The sequence below is a fragment of the Esox lucius genome, chromosome 5 (genome assembly GCF_011004845.1).
Source record: "Esox lucius isolate fEsoLuc1 chromosome 5, fEsoLuc1.pri, whole genome shotgun sequence".
Taxonomy (NCBI): Eukaryota; Metazoa; Chordata; class Actinopteri; order Esociformes; family Esocidae; genus Esox; species Esox lucius.
In genome coordinates, this window is record NC_047573.1 from 5,301,722 (window position 1) to 5,320,605 (window position 18,884).

The 18,884-nt window shown below is 44.6% G+C and overlaps 2 protein-coding genes across 7 annotated transcripts; both read left to right on the forward strand.

The window, feature by feature from the left end:
* Positions 1-1,583: 1,583 nt before the first annotated feature.
* LOC105008233 (aftiphilin) lies at positions 1,584-14,860 on the forward strand. Of its 6 annotated transcripts, XM_029120072.2 has the most exons (9): positions 1,584-1,766; positions 2,180-2,298; positions 2,501-2,660; positions 3,190-3,709; positions 4,219-5,390; positions 6,025-6,254; positions 9,429-9,555; positions 12,679-12,777; positions 13,245-14,860. In XM_029120072.2, exons 4-9 carry the CDS (start codon positions 3,265-3,267, stop codon positions 13,266-13,268), a joined length of 2,097 nt encoding a protein of 698 aa, XP_028975905.2. In that variant the 5' UTR covers positions 1,584-1,766; positions 2,180-2,298; positions 2,501-2,660; positions 3,190-3,264; the 3' UTR covers positions 13,269-14,860. The 6 variants fall into 6 exon arrangements, 5 of the variants coding, with proteins under 5 accessions (XP_028975905.2, XP_028975906.2, XP_010865794.4 ...); XR_002196832.3 differs by lacking the exons at positions 2,180-2,298; positions 2,501-2,660 and having other exon boundaries at positions 13,245-13,338; positions 13,481-14,860; XM_029120073.2 differs by lacking the exon at positions 2,180-2,298.
* Positions 14,861-16,877: 2,017 nt separating this feature from the next.
* On the forward strand, positions 16,878-17,525 carry LOC117594520 (putative GPI-anchored protein pfl2). Its single transcript, XM_034292385.1, has 2 exons — positions 16,878-17,398; positions 17,456-17,525. The coding sequence occupies exons 1-2, from the start codon at positions 16,878-16,880 to the stop codon at positions 17,523-17,525; spliced, it is 591 nt and encodes a 196-aa protein (XP_034148276.1).
* The last annotated feature ends 1,359 nt before the right edge of the window (positions 17,526-18,884 follow it).

Genomic DNA, 18,884 nt, shown 5'->3' on the forward strand with positions numbered 1-18,884 from the left:
ATGCAACGGGTTTTGAGAAGGAGAGGAGAAAAAAAATGCTTGAGTATGCAAATGAGGCGTTACCATGACTGTGTGTATTGACAGGTTGCAGCAGGCTCCAGCATTGCGGACGTCAGTATTGGATGGAGGGCTATTTGTGTGACTGATGGTACCCTATTCCCTAAGTCCAGCTGTGGTCAAAACAAGTGCACTTTACAGGGAGTAGAGCGACGTTTAGGACACAGAGGACTGTTGTTTGTACAGAAATGCTGACAGAATGAATGAAGCATGGAACCAAGGTGTCTTCAGCTGGGGGCATCGTCAAGGGCACAGCCTGGATGTCTTCAGCTGCAGGCATCGTCAAGGACACATTCTGGATGTCTTCAGCTGCAGGCATCGTCAAGGACACATTCTGGATGTCTTCAGCTGCAGGCATCGTCAAGGACACAGCCTGGATGTCTTCAGCTGCAGGCATCGTCAAGGACACAGCCTGGATGTCTTCAGCTGCAGGCATCGTCAAGGGCACAGCATGGATGTCATCAGCTGGGGGCATCGTCAAGGACACAGCCTGGATGTCTTCAGCTGCAGGCATTGTCAAGGGCACAGCATGGATGTCATCAGCTGGGGGCATCGTCAAGGGCACAGCATGGATGTCTTCAGCTGGTGGCATCGTCAAGGACACAGCCTGGATGTCGTCAGTGTACCAGGTGACCGGAGAAGGACCCCCGTCTCATTGAGGCGTCGACCTTGACACTCTATCAATAACAGATTATTCACTGTGGGTGCAGTCCAGCCCACATAACCAACAGCAGAGGCCATATAGAGCTTCGCTTACAGGGACCAGATCATCACTGAATGACCATCACCGAATGACAGTCACTGAATGACCGTCACCAAATGACCGTCACCGAATGACTGTCACCGAATGACTGTCACCAAATGAGCATCACCAAATTACTTGGATTCTAATAGTCCGTCATGATAATTATCTATATCTGTCTATATGTGCATGTCTCTCATATGTCTGTGTCTGATTATTTGTGCATGTCTCTCTCATGTGTCTGTGTCTGTCTGTCTGTGTATGCATCTCTTTATATTTTTCTAATAAATAAAAGTGGTGCTGCACTCACTGAATATCCTTCATTCACAATGCAGATTTAAATAGGTGATCTGAGGTCTATGTGGGTTACTGAATGCAGTAGAGCCAAGGTCAGTTACACTTATCTCTTCTCTGAAATGTTGAAGAATATGTGGACATTTCTGTGATGAAGCCCGCTTCTATAACTTTTGCCCAACGTTAGTCTGGGTGCCAGTAAATTCACTCTGGATTAGAGCATCTGCTAAATGACAAAAATGTCTATATGCAAAAACACCTTATTTCTATCATTTGAAATTCATAAATTAGGGCCTTAGGAATTAAACTTTTTGTTCAAGTGACTGATGTCGGCACATGAACTGTAACACATTAAAATGTTTTAAATTATTTTATATGTCTTTCATATTTTAACACAGTAGTATTGTAAAACTCCTGGCAAATTAGAGTGGAATGTAATATAGGTAAACAGAATTCCATGCCAAGCGTCATCGTGTCATTGCCGGAAGTGACGACTCGGCACTATGTTCTCATTTGTCATCATGCCAGGAGAGTGAAGGTGGTGTTAGCTAGACACATTTCAGGCACCTTCGAGCCAATTTGAATTATCGTAACATCTATTTCTTTATCAATATTTTTTTGTTTACGTGCACATCCCGTGGATGAGATGCACACACCATAACTATATCTGAAGGTAAGATGAAATAAATACATACTAGCTTTGCTAAGTAGCCATCAGCTATAGTACCTAGCTGTTATCTCTGGTCCTGGTTGTTACAGTAATTGCGGCATTAGCATACCTGAAAGGCATGACAGCATACCTCAGACTTTTTGTGTCACTATTTGTTTAGTGACTGGCAGTATATGCCCTTATGTGAATAACCGAAGTAAATATGTTGGTAAAGATCAGGCAAACGTTTCAATGCTGGAATAAGGTACCGCTGACTTGCTACCTCTGTAATACGCGCATGCGTGGATCGGCACCAGCTGTATCCGACGTAAGCGGATGGACCAGTGCAAGCATTAAAAACAAGTGGCTTAATCAAGCAAGAACAACAGGGTTGATGGTGAGGCAAATTTCATCTAATTTATTGCGTCACGTTTCAGTGACAAGTCTATAGACAACGTTGCCCTAGTCCAGGGTTGGCGGGATGGACGTTTTGGTGGTGGGTGTGCCTGGCAGTGTCTGTTAAGGAAGACCTCGGCGAAGGGGGATTACGTGTGGCGTGAGGCACATCCTTCACACTGTCTACAAATGTTATCAAGTCAAATTTATTTTATAAAGCCCTTTTCACATCAGCGGTTGTCACAAAGTGCTTTTGCAAAACCCCTGGTCTGTTATCTCCATGTAGTGTACAACTTTTGACCCCTATAATTCTGAGTAGGGTGCCTTTTGGGACACAGGCTAACATGTAATCAACACTACAGGTTGTCTACCTACTGATCACCTGACTGAAGATCTACATCTCAGTGGGAAGTGGGAAAAAGATCCCCTTTGAATTAACCTAGTGAGTTGAGTCAGACCAAGCCTGACCAGGGGACGGTCTCCAGCATCATCAAGCTCTGCCGGTCTGTTCACATAGTAATGGTAACTGTCAAATCAAATGGCACCTCATTACCTATGTAGTGTTCTACTTTGGATCTGACCTGGTCAAATGTAGTGCACTAATATTACTGGGCGTGGTACATTTAACTTACATCCTCCTGAGGGGTATTAGTGTACCTAGGCCTTTAGATTTAGGCCTTTAGATTTAACAACCAAATCAGGGCTCAGCTGACTTGTCAGGGGGATTAGTGTATTTAGTTCCTGTTTAGTGACATCACACGAGGAAGCCAAGGACAGCCCTGTGAATGTGTTCATTTTGTTCTTGTTTGAGTAGCATTAATCAGGGGTTTTCCACACTTCAAACAATCGCTAAAGATCAGTTGAAGTTTCAGGAGTGATTGTTCACTCTGGAATGTAACTTTGATCTAAAATATCTCTATGATGCTACACAACAAGAAAAGGAAATGTCAGTTCAGTCTAACATTCAAAAACATTTCATATCATGAAGCTGTCCTTGGGTGCAGTATCTTCTTGCAGGATGGTCTGTACTCAGCATGTGTTCTCCCTCCAGGTGTAGGAGGCGTCCAGCTGGGAGAAGGAGGCGTCCAGCTGGGAGAAGGAGGCGTCCAGCTGGGAGAACTCTTTTATGGAGCAGGAAGTGATGCGCATATACTCCTCATCACCACCTGCGAAGGATGACGAATCAGGGGGAGAGGAGGAGGAGGATGACAATTTGGGGGTTTTCTCCGGGGGCGTGGCCTCTGTTAGGGGTGTGACGGTGTCATCCAGCCAGCATCACTCCTTGACGACAGGCCCCGTCCCCCCGACCCCATCAACAGATCACTCTGCTGTCAGGAACCCTGCCTTGGCTGATGCTGGACATAACAACGGAACACTGACAAGAGGAACCGGAGACCTGAAGAGGCCACAGGCGATGGACCCATCTCAACCCGATTACTCTGTGACTTCAGAATTCAAGACGGATCGTTCAGGTTTAGAGGTCAAAGGGCGGCACTGTCACTGTGACCTGCCTGAACGTCCTCTCACCAATGGTTTATTTGAGCAGCATTACCAGGGAACCATGTCAACAGGTAACAGGTTTAGTCATTACCAGGGAACCATGTCAACAGGTAACAGGTTTAGTCATTACCAGGGGACCATGTCTACAGGTAACAGGTTTAGTCATTACCAGGGGACCATGTCTACAGGTAACAGGTTTAGTCATTACCAGGGGACCATGTCTACAGGTAACAGGTTTAGTCATTACCAGGGGACCATGTCTACAGGTAACAGGTTTAGTCATTACCAGGGGACCATGTCTACAGGTAACAGGTTTAGTCATTACCAGGGGACCATGTCTACAGGTACAGGTTTACTCATTACCAGGGGACCATGTCTACAGGTACAGGTTTACTCATTACCAGGGGACCAAGTAACAGGTTTAGTCCTCAGAGCTGTCAAATAGTTGTTAGTAAGTTAATCTAGTGACATCCTTTTTGGCATTGAAGTATTTTTTGTAATTTGTTTTTAATCATTTTTGATATAGGTATAATGTATTTTAAATGTGTAGTAATATTTTTGATCCATTAATTCTCCACAGGTCCTGTACCAGCTGGTCTTAGAGGTCCCAGTCAGGAGTCAGGGTTTGCAGACTTCTCTGTGTTCACCGAACCGGAGATGGACCTGGAAGCCTGGTGCTGTGGCTTCTCCCACACCGGCACTACGGAACACCAGAAGAACGGCAGGACGAAAGGGTCAAACCTAACCAACGGCTTCTGTGAGGGACACTCCCTAGAGGAGGACACTGAGCAGGAGCCCGGAGGAGAGCCAGACCCTCTGTGTTTGGAAGAACCAGGACACTGTAAACTAACTGGCCTGGAGCCCATCCTCCCATCTCAGGGCCTCTCTGCCCCCCAAGAGAGGTTCCCTGCTGGGGGTGAGGAGCTGGGAGGACCAGGTGAATCTGGGAACAGGACATCCAGTACCAGCTGGCATGGTACCCTCAGATCACTTACACAGGACCCAGAACTGGGAGCAGGGAGGGAGGAAGATGACGAGGAGGAGGAGACGGAACCAGAGGAGAGCGTGTCTTCTCTCCCCACCACAGTCAGTGCGTCAGTGAGTGAGGAGTTTGCCTCCTTCTGTGAGGCTGTGTTCCCAGACGCTCTGGAGGAGCTTGGCGACTTTGCAGAGACAGTCTTTGTTCCTTCGTCGCCAGGGGAGAAGGAAGAGAAGGAAGCTGAGAAAGAGGTGGTGGAAATTGAGGAGAAAGAGGAAACTGAAAAGGAGGTGCAGCAGAGTAACCGCAGGGAAAATCCAAAGATGGAGGCCGCAAACTTGGAGAAAAAGGTGAACAATGGAACCTATCAGGAGGGATTTACAGACTTAAGCCAATCAGAATCCATGACACAGGAGGGCTTTTCAAACTTCAATCAATCAGTCTCTGAGAACCACAAGGGCTTGGCAGACTCTGACCAGGACAACCCAGACCTGACCCAGACCAACCCAGACCTGACCCAGACCTGTGAGGATAACAGGGGTGAGGAGTGGGGGGAAGGAGTCCTCCCACCCAGTGACAGCTTTGCAGACTTCCACTCTGCTCCTCTAAAGACCTCCACAGAGGAGCAGGGTGACACCAAGGAGAGCTGTTGGGCATTTGGAGAACAGAGAGGTCTGTTGGAAAGGGAGTCGTGGGCGGAGTTTGGAGAGGAAAGAAACTACAGGACTGAGGAAGAGGAGGGAAGTGCTTCTGTACGAAGGGATCGTCTGAAGGTGAGTGGTCTTCTCAGTTAGAGATGTTTTATATTACAGAGATGCAGGAAAGACAGACCGAGTTCAGACACCTCCCATTTCCCTCAATGTGACATACAATTCATAACTAAGAATAGACCAGTTTGATATGATACATGGATATAATTCTGCAATTATATTTTTAATGGATTCTTAACAAGCCACAGGTGTTAGACAGGCCCTAGGTGTTAGACAGGCCCTAGGTGTTAGACAGGCCCTAGGTGTTAGACAGGCCCTAGGTGTTAGACAGGCCCTAGGTGTTAAGGAGGCCCTAGGTGTTAAGGAGGCCCTAGGTGTTAAGGAGGCCCTAGGTGTTAAGGAGGCCCTAGGTGTTAGACAGGCCCTAGGTGTTAAGGAGGCCCTAGGTGTTAAGGAGGCCCTAGGTGTTAAGGAGGCCCTAGGTGTTAAGGAGGCCCTAGGTGTTAAGGAGGCCCTAGGTGTTAGACAGGCCCTAGGTGTTAAGGAGGCCCTAGGTGTTAAGGAAGCCCTAGGTGTTAAGGAAGCCCTAGGTGTTAGACAGGCCCTAGGTGTTAGACAGGCCCTAGGTGTTAAGGAAGCCCTAGGTGTTAGGGAAGCACTAGATCTGAAAGGAGCACTTTGTGTCACTTCCCTCCAGGCCTCCCTGTCTATTCGGTTACTGAGGATCCTCCAGACCAGCTTCCCTTCAGTGACATTCCCAGAACTGGATCAGAGTGGGTTGGTGGGCCTTGAGGAAGATATGGGGTTAGAGGAGAAGGAACAGAGGAGTGTTGAATTGGTACCCAGCCTCAGGGTCTTGCTAGAGGCTCTGGACACCCAGCCTGAGGAGGGCAAGACAGAGGAGCCACAACTATCTACAACCCACTGGTGAGAACCATCAGGAGGATGAGTCCTCTCATAACACAAGTCCTGTCTGAATCAACATCCTGGGGTTTGAGTGATGGTAGAGCTTCACCCGGTGCTGTTTGTAGTTTGAGCATGGAAACTGTAATCTATTAGAAAAATGTATACCTGAAACCGTGAAGTGTTTTGTAGTCTACTTTGTTTGCCAATGATTTGAACATCGCCAAATGTATCAATAGAGGAAGTATGGCAGTAATATACAATAAAAAATAAATTACTAGCATCGATTTTAAATATTCTTATGTCCATTAAAGTACCTGAAAGGGCATCAGAGCATCTGGAATGGTCGTGCGTGGTCATTATGATCATGGATCAGTGTTACTGATTGAGGAGCCTTATGGCCTGAGGGAATAAAAAACATTTTAGTCTGGAAGTGCGAGCCCCGATGCTCCGGTAGCATCTACCAGACGGCAGCTGTGTGAACAGACCAGAGCCTGGGTGGCTGTGATCTTTGATGTTCCGCTATCCTAAGGCACCGTGTATGGTAGATGCCTTGCACGGAGGGGAGATGGCAGCCTATGACACGCTCTGCAGACTTTACCACCCTCTGGAGGGCCTTGCGATCAGCAGTGGAGCAGCTGCCGGACCAGGCAGTAATGCAGCCTGAGAGGATGCTTTCAATGGTGCACCTGTAGAAGTTGGTGAGAGTTTTTTACAGACATGACACATTTCTTGAGTCTCCTCAGGAAGTGTCGTCATTCTTTTGGGCAGTTTTCACTGCCGAGTTCATTCTTATAAAACGCATTAAGAAACTTGAATTGGGAGACTCCACTTCAGCTCCATCGATGAGTATGAGAGACAGTAGGGGCTGCCACTTCCTGAAGTCCAAAATCATCTCTTTAGTCTTACAGACGTTGAGAGTGAGGTTGTTGTCCTGGCACCATGTAGCCAGGTTCTTTACCTCCTGGAAGCTGTCTCATCATTGTTGGAGATGTGACCCAGGATGGTTGTGTCATCTGTGAATTTGCGGATAATGTTGTAGCTGTGTGTGTCCATGCATTCGTGCGTGAACAGGGAGTACAGGAGGGGACTGAGAACACAGCCCTGGATATTCCAGTGTTCAGGGTCAGTGTAGAGGAGGTTTTGCCCATTATCACCACCTGGGGTCTGCCCATCAGAAAGTCCAGGATCCAAAGTACGGATGCGTACTTCGATGAGTACCATTTTTTTGGGGCGATATCAAATTGAAAGGGGTCCGAAGTGTCAGGAAGGGTGGAGCAGATGTGAGTTCTGACATGATGGTGGAGGTCAGTGCTGCAGGGAGGTGGGTCATTCACTTCATGATGGTGGAGGTCAGTGCTACAGTGAGGTGGGTCATTCACTTCATGATGGTGGAGGTCAGGGCTACAGGGAGGTGGGTCATTCACTTCATGATGGTGGTGGTCTGTGCTGCAGGGAGGTGGGTCATTCACTTCATGATGGTGGAGGTCAGGGCTACAGGGAGGTGGGTCATTCACTTCATGATGGTGGAGGTCAGGGCTACAGTGAGGTGGGTCATTCACTTCATGATGGTGGAGGTCAGGGCTACAGTGAGGTGGGTCATTCACTTCATGATGGTGGAGGTCAGGGCTACAGGGAGGTGGGTCATTCACTTCATGATGGTGGAGGTCAGGGCTACAGTGAGGTGGGTCATTCACTTCATGATGGTGGAGGTCAGTGCTACAGTGAGGTGGGTCATTCACTTCATGATGGTGGAGGTCAGGGCTACAGTGAGGTGGGTCATTCACTTCATGATGGTGGAGGTCTGTGCTACCGGGAGGTGGGTCATTCACTTCATGATGGTGGTGGTCTGTGCTACCGGGAGGTGGGTCATTCACTTCATGATGGTGGTGGTCTGTGCTGCAGGGAGGTGGGTCATTCACTTCATGATGGTGGAGGTCAGTGCTGCAGGGAGGTGGGTCATTCACTTCATGATGGTGGAGGTCAGTGCTGCAGGGAGGTGGGTCATTCACTTCATGATGGTGGAGGTCAGTGCTGCAGGGAGGTGGGTCATTCACTTCATGATGGTGGAGGTCAGTGCTGCAGGGAGGTGGGTCATTCACTTCATGATGGTGGAGGTCTGTGCTACAGGGAAGTGGTCATTCACTTCATGATGGTGGAGGTCAGGGCTACAGGGAGGTGGTCATTCACTTCATGATGATGGAGGTCAGGGCTACAGGGAGGTGGTCATTCACTTCATGATGATGGAGGTCAGGGCTACAGGGCGGTGGTTGTTCAGGCAGGTGATGGAAGGTTTCTTCGGTACAGGAACGATGGTGGTCTGTTTGAAGCAGGAGGGGACTGTAGACAGGGAGAGGTTGAAAATGGAGGTGAAAACCTCTGCTTGTTGGTCAGTGCACCCCCCGAGGACATGTCCTGGAATGCCATCTGGCCCTGGTGACTTCCAAGGACTTTTTAAAAACTCTCCTCACGTCAGCCATGGTTAGGGACAGAGTGCAGTCGTCCTGGTCCTCAACAAGCCTCACTGAAGGAGTTGTGTTGGTCGCCTCAAACTGTGTATAGAAGGAGTTGAGCTGGTCAGGGAGCGAGGCAGTGGGACGAACATCATTACTATTCCTCCCTTTTGTATTCTGTGACGTCGCAGTCCTCCCCACAACTGGGGTCAGAGCTGTGGTAGTTAGACTCAAACTTATCCCTGTATTCTCTTTTTCCATCCCTGATAGCCTTCTGTAGGTCATATCTGGATCTCCTCAAATCCTCCTGGTCCCCAGAGCTATAGGCGGAGGACCGAGCTCTTAGCTTAGCATGGACATCACCATTTACCCAGGGCTTTTGGTGAAACTGTTGAATGTGACCCTCGGGACAACATCGTTGATGCATTTGGAGATATATGCTGAGACAGAGTCTGTGTGTATTCATCAATGATCCCATCGGCTGCATCACAGAACACCTGTCAATCTGTTGTTTCAAACGGTCCTGTAGGGCAGTAATGGATTCCTCATTCCAGTGTTGAACTGTCTGAGAAACCTTTGATTAATGTTGCTAATGTTGAGGAAGATTAATGTTGATAATGTTGAGGATGATTAATGTTGATAGATAATCATGCTGTAGATTATAATGGACTAACGGTTCAGTGGGAAAACAACAGATGGTGTCAGAGGCTACTCCTGACCTTCTTGTCTCGTTTCCGTTACCCAGGGTTCCTAGGGGCGCGTGGCGGCAACCTCAGGACGTCCATGATGCCGTGGGCCTGGGGTTCCAGTGGGGCGGTTCCCATAGCAACAGGGCCCTGCTTCACTGTCTGGGGATGGACACCTGGAACATGGTGAGTTGGGACGGTACAGCCCTTAGATGTAAAGACACAATCTGTAATAAAGACTGGATCACCAACACCTCACTGCAAACCATGAAGAAATGAAATTCCAGGAGTTCAACCACTTTTTTTGAAGTGATCGTGGTTTCTTTGTTGAACCGCAGTTTAAGATTTTTTTTGTAACCCTTTAGAACCAATAGCGGCTGTCGATGGCCTTCCTTTAGAATGCTGTAGCATCTGCGGACGGACAGTTGTGTTTCTTTAACAGTAATTGTGATGTTCTGTTGTTTATCTGGAGAAAGGGAGACCTCTAGTGGTGACTCCTAACGTAATGTTTATGTTGTACTAGCAGTCTTGCTACAGTTCGATGATACATGGTGAAGTAAAGGTCACACATTTTCTCTCTGGACTTAAGTTGGCCAGAAAAACGTTTGCCTGTAAGTACGAGCCCATACAGTTATCTTGACATTGAGTACTACAAATAGTAGTAATGAAGTCCTTTGTTAATGAAGTTAAGTTGTTTTAAATGCGTGTTTTGAAAGTATATGCTAAACGTTAGCATCGTAATGGAATCTTCCATAGAGGTTAGCATTAAGCTAGCGCATTTGTTTCATACGTTTTTAACAGAAAATATATCAGTATTGTTCTTGAACCACGTCTGTAACCGAATGAAATACTGAGATGTATTCATTGTTCTTTGCAGTTTTACAGTACTTCTCGAGTAAAGTTTGGAAAGGATACACAAGCTTCATTCTTGACTTGAGGAAACTGTTAGCTATCTGCCGAGCTAATGTAACAGGCTAGACCGTGCCTCACACACAGAAGCGGGCAGAACAATAATATTTGTGTAAATATCACAAAATGATGACAATGATGTTGTACTGAGTAACAAATACAAATGCCTTTTTTGAGATAAAAAAAATTGAATAATTGAGATCATTTATTTTTTATCACAATAAATTAATATCTGATCTAAAAAATTTTTTTTGTTGATCTCAATGATTCATTGAGTATATAATAAAACGACTTGCCATAGATGTTCGTTCTTGTTTTTACCGCGATCAATCATATAGAAACGAGCACAACTGCGTGCTGAAGTTAGTTTACTATCTGGTTAGTCTATCAGACTATTGTGATATTGTGTTGTGGAAAATGGGTGCTGTGCTCACAGAGAGAGAGGAGTAGGAAGACTGAGAGGGTGATTGTTCAGTGTCTACTAAATGGGAGAAAACGTTTTATATTTGCAGGACCGCGTAAGCTGAGAAGCTAAGCTAACAAGAGCGAATGTCTGTTACTGACTGACTGACTGAGTACCCCTTGTTATATAGCGTAGTGGTTAGAGAAGCGGACCTGTAAACTATAGGTCCTGTGTTCTCATCTCCACACAGGCAAAGCGAAGTACGCATTATGATTTATTCCGTATAGACCAAAACTTTGCAGGCTAATAACTTCAGTATCCACAATATGGTAAGTCTGAAATAAAACAGTTTACTGTTATATTGTGACTGTTTCTGGTGGATTTTCGAAGTACGCATCCGTGCATGTGTTTTGGGTCAGGATAGATTAACACATTTGCTGTCTTAACATATAGTAGTTATGTTATAGTAAGCCTTAACTAAAACTGTAATATGGTTATATTGTGACTTTTTCTGGCATGGAAATGTACATCTTCAGTCTCGCTTGCAATTGCTCAAGTCTTATGAATATTCCTAGGAAGATAGTAGATACTAGTTAGCCTATTACGGGCAAATAAGCTGTTAACACGTATAGATGCTATGATGAAGGTAAATTGAATAAGAAACTTTAGTCAGTTTAATGCAATGCTCAATGGTGTCTAGCGACTGCTGAAACGTGTAATTCCGTGGCGTAGTGGGTAAAGACAGTGACTTTCACATGGAAGACCTACGTTCAAATCTATTGATTTTTACATTTTATTTGTGGGCAGCAATAAAACTACGTTATACAGTATTGCAACTATTTCTTGTAGATTCCACGATTCTCTCGTCTTTTCACAAATTTAGTTATCGTCACCTTTATTGATAGTTATTGTATCAATGTCATTCATCAATGAAAGAAAAAGGTTTGTTGTTATTACCTTGAAAGAAAAAAATATGTTCTTATGCCATGAAATGAAATAGCTTTGTCAGACCTGCTAGTAATTGCTCAATGCTTGACTATTCCAGTAAGTTAGTAGATACTGGTAAAGCCTATTACTGGCTAATAAGCTGTTAAAACGGTTCATAGACTCTATTTGTGGTGGAGGTAAACTTGGTTAGAAACGTTAGTCAGTTTAACTGTATCAATATCATACATGAATGGACAATTATCAGTTGAAACAGCCAGTGGCAAATGAGGATTTGTTCAGGATAGACACAAGAGGCTATACTGACACCTGTCAACTGTACAGCTCTGTGGTGTAGTGGTTAACGACACAGCCTTTCACGTGGGCGACCCGGGTTTCTTGTTTTTGAAGTTACTTGGATGTGGTTTCAAATGAAAAAAGATAAAGTATGTTCTTTAAAATGAAGTAATCTTTTAATTTATATTTGTTCTTAGGTAGTTGTGCTATATCTGTTTGTTTGAAATGTATGAAGAAAAAAATATTTAGAGAATTCTCAGTAATCTACCAGCAGCATTCTAGAAATATACTGGGGTCTAAAGGGTTAACAAGATGGGTCAATGCCTGGTCACACTTGTTTGCATCCATCAAACACATTTCTAATGCCCACGTGCACCCTGTAATGTGGCAGAACAGATAACCAAGTGATTTATTAAATTTGTTAATCGCAATTTAATCTGAGACAATTAATTATACTGCAACATTTGGAATTGTTACAGCTCTAATTATAGTTGCTCGTTAAGATATAGTCCATAGTCCATAGGGTCTTGTTCCATTCCTGCCCATAGCACCTTTCTCCAAGTCGAGGGTCCCATCATGACACCAACAGATCTGGTACCAGACAGCCCCCCTTAGCCTTGCTAACTGACAGCCTCTAAATATTCACAGATCTGTAAATAAAGTGTCTGTCTCTGTGTGTGTAAAGTAATAGGCTGATGACTTGGTGCTCCATTCAGTTTCCACCCTGTCTATATTCTTGATTACGTTTGTCTCTCTACTGTCTCATCTTTTCTCAGGAAATGCTGGAGTCTCACCAGGTGAGAGCAGCCCCAGCTGCAGAGGAAGCTGCTTTCGCAGCACTTCCTGGGTCACAGGACACAACCACCTCCACACAGGTACAGACACACTATTATCTTCCTGGGTCAGAGGTCACAACCACCTCCACACAGGTACAGACACACTAATATATTCCCTTCCTTATGAAGTGTTCACTCATTCAGTACTTCAATCAAATCAGAACAGTGCTGGTGGAGACATGAGATGGAGGAATGTTCTAGTGTGTCTCCAACCAGTCATTGAGATGGAGGAAGGTTCTAGTGTGTCTCCATCCAGTCATTTTAAGTGGTAATCAGTATCATATGATCATATGTAGATTTTCAAATTAATAAAGTATTTAATCCAGCCCTTGAAAAACTAAATCTAGATCACTTGTGACATCATCCATTTCTCACCTCATTATCCTGCAGAGTAAACATTCTGTGATGAGGCCCATTATCCTCACAACACAAAATACATACAAATATTGAGATCAGTATTTCAAAGTTATTTTCAGTCATTCATCAACAGTGTATTACATCCCCAGGTCTTTACCATGTCGCACCAGTAGAGGGCGAACTGAGGCTCTGATGTGAAGACTAGGAATGTTTCCACCTACAGGAGCTCCTGACTCATCTACAGTAAAACAGACTCACCACTACTTCTCTGACATGTTCATAAGTTGGAGCCTTGAAGTCATTTAGATCCATTGAGTTAAAGGGGGAACTTTGATAAATCAAGGACACACCTCTGAGCCTCACTGCAGTTTGTTCATCCTGCCAGCAGGGGGCCACCCAGCCTTTTGTCCTCACTTGAAAGGAGCAGCAGTGGCCTCAGCCCCAACTCTCAGGATGGTACGCCCCCCTCTCAAGACCTCCTCCTCCAGGGTCAGAGATGAGTCAGCTGGCTACTACACATCTCTACTCACTGTCCACCTCTCATCCATCTCTCATAGTTGAAATGTACCTATGATGATAATTACAGGCCTCTCATCTTTTTAAGTGGAAGAACTTGGACAATTGGTGGCTGACTAAATACTTTTCCCCCCACTGTATATTACCCAAATAGCCCCTGCTTTCAAAATTTATTAACTAGCTGTATTCTAAACTGGAGACCACGATTAGTTAATTTTTAGAGTCAGGTGAGTAAGTGTAGATGTGTTCACCACTGTCTTTCCCTGTCTCTCTAGTGTAGATGTGTTCACCACAGCCTTTCCCTGTCTCTCTAATGTAGATGTGTTCACCACTGTCTTTCCCTGTCTCTCTAGTGTAGATGTGTTCACCACTGTCTTTCACTGTCTCTTCAGTTGTCTCTAATGCTGTGGAATCCTCAGGTTCTCTGTTCTTCTTCCTTATCAGCTACCTCATCCATCCTGTATTGATTCATGTTCATTAGTTGTAGTGTTTATGCTTCAGGACTCATTCAGTGTTAGTGAAGAGAAACAGTCATAGAAACACTAGGCCATTTCAAATGAAAGACAAAGGATTGTGTCCCAAATGGTTCCCTATTCCCTACATGTTCCATAGGACTCTGGTTAATATGAGTGTAATGTATAAGTAATAGGGCCCATTTGGGATGCACACATTGTCTTTCTAAAATCTGTGTTTCTATTGTTTGATCATACTGTTAGAAACAGAGACTTCTGTCCAAAGTGACTTAGTTAGATTTAACACATACTGGGGTTCATGTGAATTTAACTCTGTGTTGGGGCTCTAGTAAAGGATTCTGGGAGGTGGATCCTGGACCCCATTTTAAGGATTTCAGCAGATCAGAGATTTTCTGTCTAAAGAAATTCCTCATTATTTCACTCTTAGACAAAATGTACTCTTTTCAAAACAACAGTAAACATTTTAGAAATCCTAGAGGAAGCCTGGATCCTCACATTTTATTTGATTAAAGCTGCTATTTGCTGGTTTGTTCTAAAGCCCTTTTGTATCAGTTTTTTCAGTTGTATTTCCAAGTAAGATGACTGCATACAGTATATACAGTAGACTAACAGATCCATCACTGTGATTTATACAGTATAAACATAAAAGCAAAATTTTTTAAGGTCCCCCCAGCCCCAATCATTTACATATTTCAAGGTTATTTTAGTGTGATTGCAATACACACTTGTCTGAAACTCTGTAAATACCTGAATAAACCTCTAATATATTACACTTATCTGTCCTGTCTCTTGGGTTTCTTGGGCTATTGTGTTACTGACTACTTTCCTCCATAGACATGGATAGAGGGCTCCCGTCATACAGATCCTGGTTTAGCACCATTAAGGACGTCTACCATTTTGAAGTAGTCAACTGAGTGAGATGATGTTCTTCTTTAAAGTGGATCTCCACTCTCCTTTCACCCCCATTAACACCTGCTTTACTGAACTAAATCAAATGTCACAAGGTGGTCCAAGTATGAAATGACTCAGGCCAAGAGGGGGTTTGGGCCTTTCTTATGTTGTCTAGTAAGAGGAGGTCAGTGACATCATAGAATAACAGATCATCTCCTAAATCACAACAAACATTACTATAACCATCTTTAATTTTTTCCCCAACATCAAGACATCATATTAGGGACTTCAAATCAACATTTTAATTCAACTTAAGTTTACAATTTCAATGTGGAAAATAAAGATGGACTAAATGATGGGCGGAGGTTTTATATATTGGCACAGCTTCTGACCTTGTTAACTCTCAACAATTCATTCTTATGCTTGATTTAGCATATCAACACTTTATTTTGTAATTGCACACTAAGACCCTCCAGGACCAGAGTCAGAAAAGCCTTTTAAGTCCTTAACACAGAACCCTGTATCCCACTGCTGGTTGGACTCTGAACATCAGCAGGGTCACTGTTGAATGCTCCTTGATGGGAGACCAGATGCTGCTGGAAGAGGTGTTGGGGGACCAGTAGGGGGCAGTCTTCCCTCTGGTCTAAATATCAAACCTCAGAGCTGTAAGGGGACATTAGTAGTGGTGTTGGAGGACCAGTAGGGGGCAGTCTTCCCTCTGGTCTAAATATAAAACCTCAGAACTGTAAGGGGACATTAGTAGAGGTGTTGGAGGACCAGTAGGGGGCAGTCTTCCCTCTGGTCTAAATATCAACCCTCAGAGCTGTATGGGGACATTGATCTGTGTAGGTCTCCATCTTTTCATGGGATATAAAATGGGTTTCCTAACTTTCTGTGGTCACTAAAGATGCCATGTCATTTTAAGACATTATCCCCTAGTATCCTAGACAAATAAATGTCTAATCATTTTTATGTATGCAGTGTTATTTTAACCAATAAAACATTTTAAACAATAACTGGTGATAATACATCTTGACACCTCTGGGATAACCCATCATGCAGTTGACAGAGAGCTTGAACAGAGTCCAGAGAAATAGAAAAACTAAACAGAGTTGAATAGAGGGGTCTTTCATATAATGGTAATTTAATGGCTTCTGGGACTGCATGGGCACCTGGGTATCTCTTCAGTTGAGCGCCACCAGTCCTATTAGTCTCTCTACTACAGACCTGTCCAACCCTGTTCCTGGAAAACTACTGTCCTATAGGTTCTGTCCAACCCTGTTCCTGGATAACTACTGTCCTATAGGTTCTGTCCAACCCTGTTCCTGGAAAACTACTGTCCTATAGGTTCTGTCCAACCCTGTTCCTGGATAACTACTGTCCTATAGGTTCTGTCCAACTCTGTTCCTGGAAAAATACTGTCCTATAGGTTCTGTCCGAAACCAATTTAACAGGTGATTCAAGTAACTTGCTGCTTGCGAAGGTAAATCAGGACATTTACAATTGGAGTATTACAGAAACCCTGCAGGATGGTAAACCTATAGGAGCAGGGTTGGGAATGCCTGCTCCACTGTATAAAGTCACACCCAGTGACACCAGCAGTGATCTGTTGTTATTTTAACCAATAAAAAATTTAAAACAACAATAAATAGTGATTAACATGCATTTGATGAATAGAAAAACAACATAGAGTTGAATAGAGGGCTCTTCTAAATAAGAGTAATGTAATGGTTTTTGGGACTGGATGGGCACTTGGGTATCTCTTCAGTAGAGCGTCACCATTCCTGTTAGTCTCTCTACTGTAGACCTGTCCACCCCTACATTTCCTTCATACACACACAATACACAATTAATGAGTGAACAAAATAGTGTTTGTATGCCTGTGTGTGTATGTAAGAACAGATGGATCCAGAGCTCTATGATCAGACCACTACCAAACTGGAACCCAGTGACACCAGCAGACATCTATCAGACACCCTGAACCTCCTCATATCCACCATGGAGAACACCTCTACCTCCACCAGGTCAGACACCCTGAACCTCCTCATGTCCTCCATGGAGAACACCTCTACCTCCACCAGGTCAGACACCCTGAACCTCCTCATGTCCTCCATGGAGAACACCTCTACCTCCACCAGGTCAGACACCCTGAACCTCCTCATGTCCTCCATGGAGAACACCTCTACCTCCACCAGGTCAGACACCCTGAACCTCCTCATGTCCTCCATGGAGAACACCTCTACCTCCACCAGGTCAGATACCCTGAACCTCCTCATGTCCTCCATGGAGAACACCTCTACCTCCACCAGGTCAGATACCCTGAACCTCCTCATGTCCACCATGGAGAACACCTCTACCTCCACCAGGTCAGACACCCTGAACCTCCTCATGTCCTCCATGGAGAACACCTCTACCTCCACCAGGTCAGACACCCTGAACCTCCTCATGTCCTCCATGGAGAACACCTCTACCTCCACCAGGTCAGAAACACAGACAGCCTACATACCAACACACTCTGATCAATACCTGATAATCAAACTTAATGGATAAGATTAATGTTGTGTTTTTACAGCGGTGAAAATAGAAATTGGGGAAACCTGCAATCCAATTTTTTGTCTTTGTGTGTGTGTTGGTCATCTTTATGTCATTGTCTGTGTCTGTGTGTGTGTGTGTGTGTCTGTCATCATTGTGTGTGTGTGTGAGTATATGTGTCTGTCATCAGCGTGTATGTGTGTGCGTGTTTGTTTGTGTCAGTCATCAGTGTGTGTCCTTCATTGCACATTTAGATTTGCCATTTGTACTGCATTTGCCTTCATTGCACATCTATACATTCCACTTGTAACATCCACTATACTTAATACTTGTACATTTCCTGCCCTCGTCTATCTGCACTTCTGGTTAGATGTTAACTGCATTTCATTGTACTGTACTTGTTCAATGACAATATAGTTGAATCTAATCTAATGAACAGGGTGAGGTTTTCCCTAAATACAGATCTAGGATCAACTCCCCCTCATCCTCACCATTCATTAGGAAAATGCAAAACAGACCCCAGATCAGTTTCTCCAGCTAGATACAAGGACAGCCTTTTGGTGATGATCTGACTGATGGACATTTCCTTGTGTTGTTTAGTAATGACATAACAGCAGGCTTGTGGAAGGGAGGGACATTTGTTGACCGGTGTGACAGTAGAAATGATCTTGGGGAGGAGGTTCCACTATAGGGGTTCTTCAACTGTTCTCCTGCTGGTAGACGTTCCTCTGCTTCCTCCTGTGAGGAGGTCAGACCTTGGTTCTGCAGGTTCTCTGTTGCTCCCCAGGGATTCTTGTCCCTCCAGACTCCTATGTTGTGTTCATCCCAGTTGTCTTTCCTGAAGTGTTTCACTTGTTCACTTGGTTACAGTTTATTTAGTACAAATGACCATTTGTAGAGACCCTACAGATATTCACCCCATCAACAAACACAGTTCATGCTTGATAAGGTTCAGGTTAGGGTTAGAATAACTGTTTATAGTTAGTGTTGGTGTTAGTAGTTAATTGAAATGTTATTGGTCGTCTGTAGACAGTCTGTAAAGCATCTACATATCAACTATCCAAATAAAGCCTCACTGTTCTCTATAATTAGTGAAACATGGCAACTCCCTCTGGCACATTAATTAGTTGGGGAGAACTGATGGGTTGAACACCTGAACCCAAATCAACTCTGATTCAGATTCCTCCTCCCTCACCCACCTCCCTCCCCCTCCTCCTTCACCCTCCTCCCTCCTTCCTTCATCCCTGAATTTTTAATTCTGTATTTCCTTCTTGCCCTCTGTCCCTCTCCTCTCTCTTGCTCCTTTCTTCCTCGTCCTCCATCTATTCTCTCCCTCTCTCATCTCTGAATCTCTCCATCCATCCTTTCCTCCTCCCT

Excerpts from the sequence above, each read along its gene's own strand:
- LOC117594520 (XM_034292385.1), top strand. The coding sequence starts at position 16,878 with ATGGATCCAGAGCTCTATGATCAGACCACTACCAAACTGGAACCCAGT. Across the intron at positions 17,399-17,455 it reads AACACCTCTACCTCCACCAG|GTCAGAAACACAGACAGCCT; the intron begins GTCAGACACCCT and ends TACCTCCACCAG.
- LOC105008233 (XM_029120072.2), top strand. The coding sequence starts at position 3,265 with ATGGAGCAGGAAGTGATGCGCATATACTCCTCATCACCACCTGCGAAG. Across the intron at positions 3,710-4,218 it reads CCAGGGAACCATGTCAACAG|GTCCTGTACCAGCTGGTCTT; the intron begins GTAACAGGTTTA and ends AATTCTCCACAG. Across the intron at positions 9,556-12,678 it reads GGATGGACACCTGGAACATG|GAAATGCTGGAGTCTCACCA; the intron begins GTGAGTTGGGAC and ends ATCTTTTCTCAG.